The sequence below is a fragment of the Nomascus leucogenys genome, chromosome X, assembly GCF_006542625.1.
Source record: "Nomascus leucogenys isolate Asia chromosome X, Asia_NLE_v1, whole genome shotgun sequence".
Classification (NCBI taxonomy): Eukaryota; Metazoa; Chordata; class Mammalia; order Primates; family Hylobatidae; genus Nomascus; species Nomascus leucogenys.
In genome coordinates, this window is record NC_044406.1 from 62,162,247 (window position 1) to 62,177,180 (window position 14,934).

At 36.8% G+C, this 14,934-nt stretch overlaps 1 protein-coding gene across 2 annotated transcripts in view; it reads left to right on the plus strand.

Moving 5' to 3' along the window:
- Window positions 1–14,934, plus strand: part of KIF4A (kinesin family member 4A) — a 125,779-nt gene that overhangs the window by 8,756 nt on the left and 102,089 nt on the right. For both annotated transcript variants that reach the window (XM_030806615.1, XM_030806616.1), the window contains exons 5-7: window positions 292–381; window positions 3,071–3,237; window positions 3,475–3,569. In XM_030806615.1, coding sequence (XP_030662475.1) covers window positions 292–381; window positions 3,071–3,237; window positions 3,475–3,569 — 352 coding nt within the window. The remainder of the gene's footprint in view (window positions 1–291; window positions 382–3,070; window positions 3,238–3,474; window positions 3,570–14,934) is intronic.

Here is a 14,934-nt window from a genome sequence, read left to right on the forward strand (position 1 = left end):
GCATGGCCATGTAACTTTTCATGTGTCTGCTGTTCCTAAGAGACTCTGTCTTAAGAGAGCAATCTCAATTTTGCTACAAGTAATATGTGAATTCATTCTTATAAAACATCAGGTGATTACCTATAGGGTTATGGTCCTTTTCTTAATTCTACAAGTAATACATGTTCATTATGAACAAATGTTTAAATATAGAAAGTCACAAATAATTTTTAAAATTACCTATGATCTCACCACCCAGAGATTACCACTGTTAACATCTTGTTTTTGCCACTTTATTTTCAACAATATCAGATTTACAATGAAGAAATTTTGGATCTTCTATGCCCATCTCGTGAGAAAGCTCAAATAAATATACGGGAGGATCCTAAGGAAGGCATAAAGGTGTGTTTGTCTCTCATTTGATGTTATTAAAAAATTTTGGCAATTATACTAAAGTTCACATCCCTTTTATCTGCCACTGTGGTTTTAAATGACTACTATCATCTCAGTCAGGTTTTGTGTGGTCCTAAGTCCCTTTGTTAATCTAAAATTTCTAGGTGGGAGCTCTTGTGGGGAAGCAAGGAAAGACTCATGTTCAGTTTTATCACCTTCCTGTTACCTAGAGGAATGCTAATATCAATTAAATATTATTTACAGAGTTCTAAGGCTGAGCAGTCCAGTATGTTAGCCACTAGCCACAAGTGGCTATTTAAATTTAAATGAATTAAAATTGAATAAAATTTTAAAAATTCATTTCCTCAGGCACACTAGCCACATATGAAGTGCTCGATAGCTACATATGGCTAGTGGTAACCATATTGGAGAGCACAGATAGATACAGAACATATCCATGTATTTTCTTCTGGGTCATTGTTAGCCAGCTACTAATGCATGGATATGATTGAACATATCTATATCCAATAGAAAATTCTATTGGACAGCACTGTAATAGACATTTTGCTGGGCTTTGGGATGACATTTTTAAAATTGAAAAGTTAATATATAATTTTTAAAACATGTAAGTATCATAGGAAGAAGAGATAGCTTATTTGAGAATCTTCTGTCAGATGGTATAGATGCAAGATGAGGAGCTAGAACTGAACAGAAAATGTGAGGCAAAATTGAGAGTTTCCTATGTGGGAGTGAACCAAATCCAGAAGCCAGTGCTGAAAACAGGCAGAGCTTGAGTATTCAGGAGTGGGAAAATCAGAGGCTGGAAGTAGATGAGACTAGGTAGTACTTTGGGAAAACTTGGAATAATATCTTACTCCTGTTCTCCTTCCCTTCTTCTCTTGCACAAAGAAAAAAAGAGAAAGTTGAAGATTTGGGGTACCAGTGAGGGACAGGTGCCTGTGCTCCTGATTTTTTTTTCTGGTCATTAAGTTGTTAGCCAGCTACTAATGCAAAGTTTAAAGGATCAGCCCTGATAAGCTTGGAATATGCAAAGATGATTTGGATAGTGAGGATAAGAAACCTGGACAAAATACATGCTATTGTACTGAGCCAGCACTTGACCCTGTTTCAAGATCTTTTATATGCCCCATGTTAAGGCAGGAATTAAGTCCTAAGAGTTGTTTGAGGTGAGATTTGCAATACAGAGAAGTATGAGTTCCTGACACAAATTGGTAAGGAAGAGTTTGTAAACACTCTTCAGATGGGATGGATAGGCTTTAAGTAAGTAGAGAAAATAAGGATATTCTTATGGTAAGGAATAGCTTTAGCAGGAAAGCAGAAAATATACACCTGAGGGTAATAAGACTACACAAGTCTGTCTGGATTAGAGGATTTGGGCTGGGAAGTAACAGGAGATATGTTAGGACCAGATTATGAAGCTGGGCTAAAGAGCTTAGTTTCTATCCCTGTGAACCATATATAAACTATGTAAAACTTCTGAGTGAGGGATTACTGTGGCTACTTTTGCCAAGTTTTTATCTTATATGTGTATCTCTCCAACTCTGTTACAAGTGATATGTGAATTCATTCTTATAAGGAATTCACCCTAACCTGGAGGTCAGGGGAGTACTTTGAAATCTCTTTGTATCTTCATTATCTAGCACAGGGCTTAGTAGGTTGGTGACATTTTAGGAAAACCAAACAGAAATGGGTTGAAAAGGAGAAAGACTAGGATGAGGAAGACCAGTTGGGAAACTGTTGCTTATTTTTTAGGTGTGAAGTAATATGGGCCTGAACTACGCAAGTAGATGTGTAAAGGAAAAGGAAGTGATGGATTCAAAAGGAGAATGACAAGTAGTTGGTGATAGATGGGATATGGAGGAGTGGAAGAAGTTGAAGGCGATGTGAGTTTTTGAGAATATGAGACAAGATTAATAGAAATGGAGAAGTATTATAGTAGAGAGAATTAGTGTTTGTGGGAGGAAGATGAATTTGGTTTATAATTGACTGATTTCAAAGTATAAGTGGTAAGGTAGATCGTTAGAAATAAAAGACTAGAAATTAGGGCCAGAGAAGTAAGTTTGGGAGCTATGAAGTAATAAAATTATAGCATATTGGAGCTAGAAAAGACTTCATAAGCATCTAGTCCAATCACCTCAGAGGCTCCAAGAGATTCACCTGGTATAAGTTCTCCCAGGTAAATACAATACTAAGCCTGGGGCCCTGTTTTCCTGGCTTCCTAATCCAGTGGAAACTGTACCATGCTATTTCCTCTAGTGAAAATGAGGTTTAAAATGAATCAGGTACAGAGAGGAGCATGGGGTCAGATAGAGGTGAAAGTAACAAAGAGAAATGCCATCGCTGTTTGTGTTGTACTTGCTCTCCTTAGGACCAGAATTAACTTCACTTGGGGTTCCTTGGAAGGCACGTAGCCATTACTACCCTAAAATCTTGAGATCTTTACTAGCTCCAGTATTGGCTGGCACCCTTGTTTCTGAAGTTCCTGAGGAAGATTGGAGACCTTGGTTTCCAGCTCTCTTCACAGAGTTGCCAGTTAAAGCAGTTCTTATCACCGTGACTATTCTATTTGAGGTTCTACTAGAATATCAAGGCATTCTTTTAAACCACCAATCCCTATATTTCTGACCAAGCATTTGAAGTATAAATCATAAGGGAATTTTCTCTTTCTTGCAATTAGATTGTGGGACTCACTGAGAAGACTGTTTTAGTTGCCTTGGATACTGTTTCCTGTTTGGAGCAAGGCAACAACTCTAGGACTGTGGCCTCCACGGCTATGAACTCCCAGTCGTCCCGATCTCATGCCATCTTTACAATCTCCTTAGAGCAAAGAAAGAAAAGTGACAAGTAAGTTACAATTTAAAGAGTCAAGATTTTTAGTATTAGTTCTATTAAGGTTAAACATTAGGCTGCTTCTTCAATTGATTTGACAAATCATCAGACATCAGTATTGTGAGCACGAGTGACTAATGGAGCCATTTTGACTGACTTGAAAGAAAATGAGAACTGACAGGTCAGCTTTGATATTCAGCTACTCTCAAGCTTGTGTACCATTCTCACTGTGTCTTCCTTTCATTATCACAGGAATAGCAGCTTTCGCTCCAAGCTGCATCTTGTAGACCTCGCTGGATCAGAAAGACAGAAGAAAACCAAGGCTGAAGGGGATCGTCTAAAAGAGGGTAAGAGAGTAATTAAGGTCACAGTTGTAGATTAAAAACTTCTAGTACTCTTGTTGGTATTGTTGGTGTTTCGACTGGGATTTGAGATCACATTCTAACAGTAACTACGATTCAGATTTGAGACTGAGTTCAGAAATAGCAAAAAATTGTTTCTTTCCCTTGCACTCATTCTCTAATTCAGGTATGAGATTTGGTTCTGGCCCTTGGTTTGATTTCATCTGGTCCAGGCAAGTTTTAGTTTTAGTTTTGTTTTGTTTTACCCCAACTATTTATAATTAAAATCAGTATCCTGATTCTGTCATTTTAAGTATTCACCATCCCTTCCAGATGTTGTCACATACAAACCTCAGCACAATTTCCATGCTTTCATTCAAGTTGTTGAATTTGAAAAGTGATGAAATTCCTAAGGCTAGAAGAACCCTGTGATGTATGCTATTAGAAACCTTCTTCTAACATTATAGTGACCTGGTAATCTGCATGCCTTGGGAATGGTCTTCAAGTGATTATTAATCTCTCTAACAAAAATTAACATCCAGCTCTATATCTCAATTTTGTTCTTAAGGATATCATAAAATAGTTCATCAGATGCCTTGCTAAATCCAGATATACTGTATCTACTGTATTTCTCATAGCTACCAGCTTAGTAACAATACAAAAAAGAAATAAGGTATTTTAGCCTAAAGTGCTTTTTCTTGGTGAATTCACGGTTGGCTTCTAGTGCTTATTCTTCTGTTTTCTAGGTTCTTGCATGCTGTCCCTGTAATAATCCACTCTAGACTTATATCAAACCCACTGTTCGGTAATTTATGGAATTAACTTTTATCCCTGTTTTGAAAATTGAAATTGCATCTGCCCAGTCTTCTGGAATGTCTTTCTCTGTGATTCGTCAAAGATCGTTGACATAGCTTCAGCAGTCTCATTTGAAATTACTGTATGTTCCCTTAGCTATAATTCATCTGGTCCAAGATATTTGAACTCTTATTAAAACACTTACTACCTCTTTACTCATATTGGGCTTCATTTCTCTCTTGGGAACTGAGAAGGCAGAAGAAAAAATAGTAATTGAGGAATTTTACTTCTGTCATTTATCATTATTATACTGCTAGCACTGAGTGCAGACCTGTTTCTTCCTCATTCAGCTTTTTCTTCTGAGTGTCATTCAAAGTACCCTTTTTGTTCTATGTTTGCACTTGAGATTTAGCTTTCCTAAGACTGTTTTTAAAGGCTGTTATGCTTTCTTTGTCTTCTTTTAGGTGTTCAGTTCCAAGTTGTTTTATTTAACAGCTTTATTGAGATACAGTTTACGTACTATAACATTACCTATTTAAACTGTACATATCAGTGGATTTTAGTATATTCACAGAGTTGTACAATCATCGTCGTAATCTAATTTTAGAAAATTTTATCATCCCAAGGAGAAGCCCCATATTCATTAGCAGTCACTCCCCATTCCCACCCCTTTCCCTGGCCCTAGGCAACCACTTAACTTACATTTCATATAAATGTAATCATACAATATGTTGTCGTTTGTGACTGGCTTAGCCTAAGATTTTCAAGGTTCATCCATGTTGCATCATATATCAGTACTTCATTCTTTTTTTTTTTTTGAGAGAGAGAGAGTCTCACTCTGTTGCCCAGGCTGGAGTGCAGTGGCATGATCTTGGCTCACTGCAACCTCCACCTTCCAGGTTCAAGCAGTTCTACTGCCTCAGCCTCCCATAGCTGGGGTTACAAGCATGTGCCACCATGCCTGGCTAATTTTTGTATTTTTTAGTAGAGATGGGGTTTTATTCACCATGTTGGCCAGGCTGGTCTTGAACTCCTGACCTCAAGTGATCCACCCCCCTCGGCCTCCCAAAGTGCTGGGATTACAGGCGTGAGCCACCATACCTGGCCTCATTACTTTTTATTGCTGAACAATATTCCATTGTATGGATATGCCACATTTTGTTTGTTCATTCATCAGTCATATCCAATTTTCTCTGTTATGAACTTCTGTGTGTAAATTTTCATTTTCATGTGGACAAAGGTTTTCATTTATCTTGGGTATATACCTAGGAATGGAATTGCTAGGTCATATGGTAACTCTGTTTAACTTTTTTAAAAAAGAATAAAAGATATAATTATATAATTAACATACCATAACACTCACCCTTTTAAAGTATACAATTCACTGATTTTTAGTATGTTCACAAGGAGTTGTATAACCATCACCGCAATAAATTTTAGAATATTTTCATCACCTCAAAAAGAAATCCATAGCCATTAGCATTCACTCCTTATTTCCCCTCAATATATGTTCCTCACCTCTCATCCTAGGCAATAACCAATCCTCTGTCTCTGCAGATTTGCCTATTCTGGGCATTTCATATAAATGGAATTATACAATATGTGGTCTTTCATGACTGGCTTCTTTCACATAGCATAACGTCAAAGTTCATCTATATTGTAGCATGTATCAGTACTTAATTCTGTTTTATTGCCAAACAATCTTCCATTGTATGGAAATACCATGTTTTTATTTATCCTTTCATCCCTTGATAGACATTTGGGTTGTTTTCATTTTGGGTTATTATGAATAATGCTGCTATGAACATTTGTGTATAAGTTTTTCTATAGACAAGTTTTCATTTCTCTTGAGTGTATACCTATGAGTGGAATTGCTGGATCATATGGTCATTCCATGTTTAACCTTTTGAAGAACTGCCATCACACTGTTTTTCAAAGCAACGACATCATTTTATGTTCTCACCAGCAATATATAAAGGTTCCAGTATCTCCACATTTTCACTTGTTACTTATTTATTTTTCAAACTCCTGGATGCCATCAGATTTGCTTGTTATTATGCCTTTTTAATTATAACTATCCTAGTGGGTACGAAGTAGTATCTCATTGTGGTTTTTATTTCTGTTTCACTGATGGCTAATGATGTTGAACATCGTTATATATCTTTTGGAAGAATGTCCTTTCATATCACATTTAGACTTGGACCCATTTTGAGTTAATTTTTGCATATGATGTGAAGAGTGGTCCAGTTTCTTTAGCATCTGTATATGCAGTTATCCCAGCATCGTTTGTTGAAAAGACTATCCTTTCCCCCATTGAATTGTCTTGGCATACTTGTCAAGAAGCAACTGGTCTCTATTCCTTTGATCTATATGCCTTATGCCTTATGTCTTCATTACTGTAGCTTTGTGGTAAGTTTTGAAATTTGGAAGTGTGAGTCCTCCAACTTCGTTCTTGTTCAAGATTGTATTGGCTATTCTGGGTCCCTTTTATTTCCATATGAATATTAGGTTCAACTTGTCAATTTCTGCAAAAAAGCCAGCTGGGATTTTTATAGAGATTTTGCTGAATCTGTAGATCCACTTGGGAAGTATTGCCATCTTAACAATATTAAGTCTTTCAATGTATGAACATCAGATGTCTTTCTTTTTCTTTTTCAAATTTTTTATTTTTATCTTTATTTTATTTTATTTTATTTTATCTTTTGAGACAGTCTCACTCTGTTGCCCAGGCTGGAGTGCGGTGGCGTGATCTCGGCTCACTGCAACCTCTGCTTCCCGGGTTCAAGCTATTCTCCTGCCTTAGCCTCCCAAGTAAGTAGCTGAGACTACAGGCACATGCCAGCATGCCTGGCTGATTTTTGTATTTTTACTAGAGATGGGACTTCACCATGTTGGCCAGGCTGGTCTCAAACTCCTAACCTCAAGTAATCCACCCGCCTTGGCCTTCCAAAGTGCTGGGATTACAGGCATGAGCCACCGTGCCTGGCCTCTTTTTCTTTTTTTTAGAGACAGGATCTTGCTCTGTTTCCCAGGTTGGAAAGCAATGGCTGCAGCCTCAACCTCCCAGGCTCAAGCAATCTTGCTACCTCAGCCTCCCAAGTAGCTGTGACTATAGGCATGTACCACCACTCTTGGTTAATTTTTAATTTTTTTGTAGAGACGGGTCTCACTTTCTTGCCCAGGCTGGTCTTGAATGCCTGGCCTCAAACGATCTTCCTGCCTTTACCTGCCAAAGTGCTGGTCTATAGGCATGAGCGACTGTGCTTGGAGTATCTTTCTTTTTATTTAATTTTTTAAAAATATTTTTTGATAATGATTTTTTTAAATTTTCAGAGTACAAGTTTTACACTTCTTTTGTTAAATTTATTCCTAAGCATTTTATCCTTTCCAATGCTATTGTAAATGCAATTGTTTTCTTAATTTCATTTTCAATTTGTTTATTGAGTTTTGTAGATCTTGTATCTGCAAACTTGCAGAACTTACTAGTTCTAATAGTTTTTTAAATAGATGCTTTAGGATTTCTATGTACAAGATCATGTCACCTGTGAATAGAGATACTTTTACTTCTTTCTTTCTAGTCTGGATGCCTTTACTTCTTTTTCTTGCCTACTTGTCCTGGCTAGAAGCGCCAGTACAATGGTGAATAAAAGTGGTGAGAATGAATGTTGTTATTTTGTTACTGATCTTAAGGGAAAAGCATTCAGTCTTTGTTCTTCACAGGTGCCCTACCAGGTTGAGGAAGTTCCCTTGTACACCTAGTTTGTTAAGTGTTTTTATCATGAATGGGTATTTGTCAAATGCTTTTTTGTCATCTCTTGATGTGATCACATGATCACATTTTTGTTCTTTAGTCTATTGATATGGTATACTGCATTAATTGATTTTTGAATGTTAAACCAACCTTGTATTCCTAGGATAAATCTCACTTTTTTTTGTTTAGTGACTTTCCTGGACTGATTCTGTAAACTGGATTCCCTGTAGTTTGCCATCACAGAAGTGTCTTCTCTGTTAATTTAGTGGTTACTTGATGACTGGTCTCAGTTACTTAAATGCCTTGAACCTGTAAATCTTCCACCATTTGCCAAGAGCTTTGTGTCTGTTTGGGCATATGCCTTCAACACTCAGGCACTTTTACAACTCTGCCTTAGCCTTCACTGCTTGAACAGTCTCAAAGTCAGCCAGAGATGCAAAATTTAGGGCTTTTTAGGTCTTTCCTGAGCATGTAGACAGCCCTACACATTCAGACAACTTTCTAGACCTTCAGAAATATGTCTGAACTTTTTAATCCCCACTCCCTCCCGTGGATACCTCATTTCCCAGACCTTTTAAGCTCTTGGCTAGGCTTTTGTTTAACCATGATTATCAAGTTTGGTGTTTATCTTTACCAGATGTTTTTCTGTGCATATGTGTATGTGTACATACAGTAATATAGTTTTTATATACCTTTAAATATTTTGGCATTGCCTAATTTATTTATTTCCTTTTAACTATACAAGTAATACATGAATAGATTCTCGTATAAAAATACAAACAATACAGATGAAGATGAAATCTACCTTGATTTACCACCCAGTCCTAATCCTGAGGTGAACACTTTCATCTGACTGGTGGGTATCATTCAAGATTTTTTCACACACACATATTTTTTTTATTGGTGTTTCTGTGTTTTTAAAGATAAATGTCATCATGCTACACATATTGTTTTTCAACTTGCTTTTATCTCTTTGTGATACAACTTTGAGATTTTTTTGTTTTGTTTTGTTTTGTTTTGTTTTAAGAGATGGAGTCTCGCTCTGTCGCCCAGGCTGGAGTGCAGTGGCACGATCTCGGCTCACTGCAACCTCCGCCTCCTGGGTTCAAGCAATTCTCCTGCCTCAGCCTCCCAAGTAGGTGGGACTACAGGTACACGCTGCCACGCATGACTAATTTTTTGTATTTTAGTAGAGATGGGGTTTCACCTTGTTGCCCAGGCTGGTCTCGAACTCCTGAGCTCAAGCAATCTGCCCGCCTCTGCCTCCCAAAGTGCTAGGATTACAGGCGTGCACCACCGCGCCAGGCCTGAGATCTTTTTTGTATCCCGTGTATATAAGTCTACTTCATTTAAAAAACTGTTACATAGGATTCCACAGTATACAGTCTACCTTGTTTATTCCTATTTTGGTTGACGTTTCAGTTTTCCAATTTCTGGCTATTGGAAATTGATGGCTCACTAGATAGCCTTGTACATGATAAACATGTGAGAGTATTCTCTGTTATGTACCTGAAAGAGGAATTGCTAGATTGAAGGGTATACACGTTTGAGTAAATACTATTAAATATTGCACACCAAAATGTCTGCCTCTTTATCCACTCTACCTACAAAATATGATGATGTTTCTCTATACTACTGACAGTATTGGATATTATTGACCTTTTTAGTTTTGCCTGTCTTGAATATTGCATGTTATTGGCTATTTCTCTTTCCATTTCTATGAATTGCCTGTTCATACCCTTTGTTTATTTTTTCTTCTTTCATATTGTATTTTTCTTGTTGATTTGTAGGAGTTGTTTATATATTCTGGATATTAAGCCTTAGTTACAGATATTGCATATGTTTTCCTCAGTCTCATTTTTTAACTTTATTGATCTTTTTCATTTGTGCCTTGTGTGTGTATTTCTTCTTACATATTTTTTCTGTTTTCGAATATGTAAAATTGGCTACTTAAGGAGCAATAGCTTTTTTTCTTTTTCAGCCTTATTGAGGTATAATTGACAAACAAAAATTGTAAATGTTTAAAGTAGACAGTGTGATACTTTGATATATGCATAAATTGTGAAATGATTACCACAGTCAAGCTAATTAGCATATCAATCACCTCATGTAGTTATATTTTTCAATATATTATTTCTTGAAGTAAAATTTATATACAATTGGCCTGGCACAGTGACTCCTGCCTGTAATCCCAACACTTGGGGAGGTCGAGAAGGGCAGATCACTTGAGGCCAGGAGTTTGAGACCAGCCTGGTCAATGTGTTAAAACCCTGTGTCTACTAACAATCCAAAAATTAGCTGAGCGTGGTGGTGCAAGCCTGTAGTCCCAGCTACTCTGGTGGCTGAGGCACAAGCTTTGCTTGAACCTGCAAGGCGGAGGTTACAGTGAGCCAAGATCACACTACTGCACTCCAGGCTGGGTGACAGAGTGAGACTCTTTTTCAAAAGCAAACAAAAAAAATTTATATACAGTAAAATGCACATACCTTAAATGCTTAGTTTGTTGAGTTTTGGTAGTTATATACATTCATATATCTACCACCAAAAATATCATATAAAACAATTCCATCTTTCCAGAAACTTCCCTTGTGTCCCTTTCCAGTCAATCCATCCTTCCCCCATTCCACTTCCAGCAACCACTTTCTGACTTCTGTCACTATAGATTAATTTTGCATGTTCTTAGACTTCATTACAATGGGATTTCAAAATGGTTGTGTGTGTGTGTGTGTGCCTGGATTCTTTTGCTCAACATAGTGTTTTTTGAGATTTGTTCATGTTCTTGCTTTGATTAGTGATTTTCCTTTGTATTGCTGAGTAATATTCAATTCTATGATTATACCACTATTTGTTTTTCTATTCTCATATTGTTGGGAATTTAGGTTATCTCAAATTTTTAGCTATTATGAATAAAGCTACCCTGAACATTTGTATACAGCTCTTTTTGTGAACATATGTTCCGATTTCACTTGGATAAATACCTAGGAATAGAAGAGGGCAAGCGTATGTTTAACTTTATGAGAAAGTGCCTAATAGTTCTCTAATATGGTTTGTATCATTTTACACCCCAGCAGTGTATGAGAGTTCCAGTTTTTTACGTTTTTTGTATGCTCTGGTACAGTTGATATAACATGGAAATTATCTCTGAAGGTTTCTTGAAGATTTGGTTTTCTGTATCTTGAGCCAATTCTGATCATTTATATTTTATTAGAAAATTGTTCATTTTGGCCAGGCACGGAGGCTCACATCTATAATCTCAGCACTTTGGGAGGCCTAGGTAGGAGGATCGCTTGAGCCCAGGAGTTGGAGACCAGCCTGAGCAATATAGTAAGATCCTTGTCTCTACAAAAAATAAAAAATTAGCCAGGCATGGTGGCACATGCCTGTAGTCCTGGCTACTCTGGGGACTGAGGTGGAGGATCAACTGAGCCCAGAAGGCCGAGGCTGCAGTGAGCGAAGATCGCACCACAGCACTCCAGCCTGGGTGACAGAGTGAGACCCTGTCCTAAAAAAAAAAAAAGAAGAAGAAAAAGAAAGAAAATTATTCATTTTGTCTGATTGCCAAATTTATTAATACAATATTGCAAATAGATTTACTTGATAGTTTTAATCTCCTCTATATCTGTAGGTATGTCTCTACTTTCATTTCAATTGTTTATATATCTTCTCTATTTTTTTCTATCACATTTGACAGATTAACTCTACCTTTTTCCAATTTTTACTATTATTCTATTACTGAGTTCTTCCTAAGTTGTTTTATTTTGTTTTATGTTCTTTTTATTGCTTCTTGAGTTGAAAGCTGAGTTTACTTCTTTTCTTCTCTTTTTTAAAAAAGCTTTTCAAGCATATACAAAAGAGGTCAGGATGGTATAATGAATGCCTCCCCCAATATACCTGTCATGCAGTTTCAGCAATGACTAATTTATGACCAGTCTTGTTTCGTCTATATAATACCCACTTTCTCCCTCTGATATTGTTTGAAACAAATCACGGACATACTGTTTTATTTATTTCAGTTTGTATCTGTAGAAATTAAGAACTCTTAAAATATAATCACCTAGGTCAGGTTCAGTGACTCATGCCTGTAATTTCAGCACTTTGGGAGGCCAAAGCGGGAAGATTGCTTGAGACCAGGAATTTGACACCACCCTGAGCAACATAGCGAGACCCCACAGTCTCTACAAAAATCAAAAATAAAATAGCCAGGTGTGGTGGCATATACCTGTAGTCCTAGCTGAGGCAGGAGGATCGCTGGAGCCCAGGAGTTTGAGACTGTGGTGAGCTGTGATTGAGCCACTGCACTCCAGCCTAGGCCATAGAGTGGGACCCTGTCTCTAAAAAAAAAAAAAAAAAAAAAATATATATATATATATATATATATATATATATATACACACACCTAAAAATTAAATTAACAATAATACTAATGCCTTAAAATTACATATCTAGTCAGTGTTCAAATTTTTAATTGTCTCGTATATTTTATTTATTTGGATCAGGATACAAACAAGGTCCACACATTGTTATTGCTCAATAGGACTTTTAAATGTCTTTTTTTTTTTTTAAAGACAGAGTGTCACTCTGTTGCCCAGGCTGGAGTGCAGTGGCATGATCTTGGCTAACTGCAGCCTCCGCCTCCCAGATTCAAGTGATTTTCCTGCCTCAGCCTCCCAAGTAGCTGAGATTACAGGCACACGCCACCACGTCCAGCTAATTTTTGTATTTTTAGTAGAGATGGGGTTTCACCATGTTGGCCAGGCTGATCTTGAACTCCTGATCTCAGGTGATCCACCCACCTCAGCCTCCCAAAGTGCTGGGATTACAGGCATGAGCCACTGCACCCAGCCAAGGCCTAAATGTCCTTTAATCTATCGGTACCTCCTCCATCTCTCCTTACCCATCAAGTCCCTGGAATTTGTTTATTGAAGAAATCAAGTTGTCTTGTAGAATTTCCCATGGTGTGAATTTTGCCAATTGCATGCCTATATAGTTTCACAAGTTTCACTTTTATTCTCTATTTCCTATAAATTGTTAATTAGATCTAGAGGCTTAATCATATTCATGATCAATTTTTTTCTTTTATTTGCACATACATAACTATGTCTCATTTATTTTCAGTTGTTCTTATCTAAAAAGATATATTTAAAGCTATACATCTCCTCTAAGTACCACTTCAATCTAATCTTATAATTTTGAGAAATAGTACTCTTACTGTTCATTTCTAAATAGGGTATTTACTCTTTCATTTTCTCTCAAACCTAAGAGTTATTTAGAAGGTGCTTCTGTCTTTCCTTTTATTGTCAATTTCTAATGTATTGCATTATGTTCAACAAATGTATGTGATTTGTGTTTTTTGAAATTTGGCCTATACTTATTTGGTCTTTATTAATATTCTGTTTATATTTTAAAAGAGTGTATTTTCTCTTGGGTATATAGTTCTATATATACCTATTAGATGAGCTTGTTACTTGTATTACTCAGATCCTCATGTTCTTTTTTGTTATTTACTTAATATGTTATTTTCTCACAGTATAACCAAGAATTTGTCCATTTCTCCTTGTATTTCTTTGTTTATATATTTTATGCTTTGAAGCTATGTTGCCAACTGCATAAAATGTCATGACATATGTCTTCTTAGAGGATTATATCTATTTTGTCTAATTAGTATTTCTTCACCTGCTTTCTCTTTGTTAGCCCTTACCTGCTATGTTTTCCATCCCTATCTTACAGAAACTATGTAGCTTGACTTCATTAATTAATTTATCCATTCATTTATAGCCAGTCTGATGCTCTCTCTTTTTAATTTTTTTTTTCTTTTATTAAACTGCTTAGGGATGATGTTCTCTTTTAACAGGTAGTTTTATGCTCTATATTTGTGTGTGTGTTTGGACTTATTTCTGTCATATCACTGACTACTAGTCTATGGTCCTACTCCTGCTCCAGTACCACAACCAGATACCTTGACCATTGTCCCAGGGCTTCCTCCTGTTTTCTGAATCCACTACCTTCAAGTCTGTAGTACTCCTGCAGTTGCTGCCAACTTTTTACATCAGTTCTCTCCTGCATATTTTTTCTTATGTTGATCTGATTCATCTGCTTTCAGTCTCTCAAGGATTTTGTGGTTTCTGATCCACCAGTGATGGATTCACTGGAAGTTGGTGGCTTTCCCACTTGGCAGCCTCTTCAAAGACTTTTAGGGGCTCTAAAGGAATTTTACTCAATTGCGTTAGAGGGTTTTACATACACATTCTGGGTTGCCCATCTTAGCTTCAGAGCTTCCATTTCCTCATTTGTAAAATAGGGTTTGAATATATTCTCCAATAGAGTTGTAGGAATTAAGTGAACTCATATTCGTAAAACATTTAATGCAATTCTTAGTAAATAGTAGTCTCTTCATAATTACCAATTCCATCATCTGTGTTTTTACTTGCTCTGAGTGTGGCTAATGAGGAATATAGGGGCTCTACTGATATTTATATACAATCTCAGCTGAACTAAGATCCCTATGAGCTTGCTAAGGTGCTTGTCAACATTTGAGGTAGATTTCGAGGGTGGAAGAAGCTTTTAGGGATATGGCTTATACCCGTGGAATTAACTTTTCTTTGGCTACCAAACTGCCATTGTCAAAGGCAAGTCCTCCACTGTTAGAGGGAATCATTTTCTACTTATCAAGAACTAAGAAAGTTGCTAACCCCTCTGGAATATTTTCAGAAGGTGGATATGGCCCGGCAGAATATTGTTGCATGTTGCATTACTGCGGATTGGGGGAAAGGAGATGTACCCAAGTGTCAGATTTGACTCGTGAGGCAAAGAAGTTTATGACAGAAT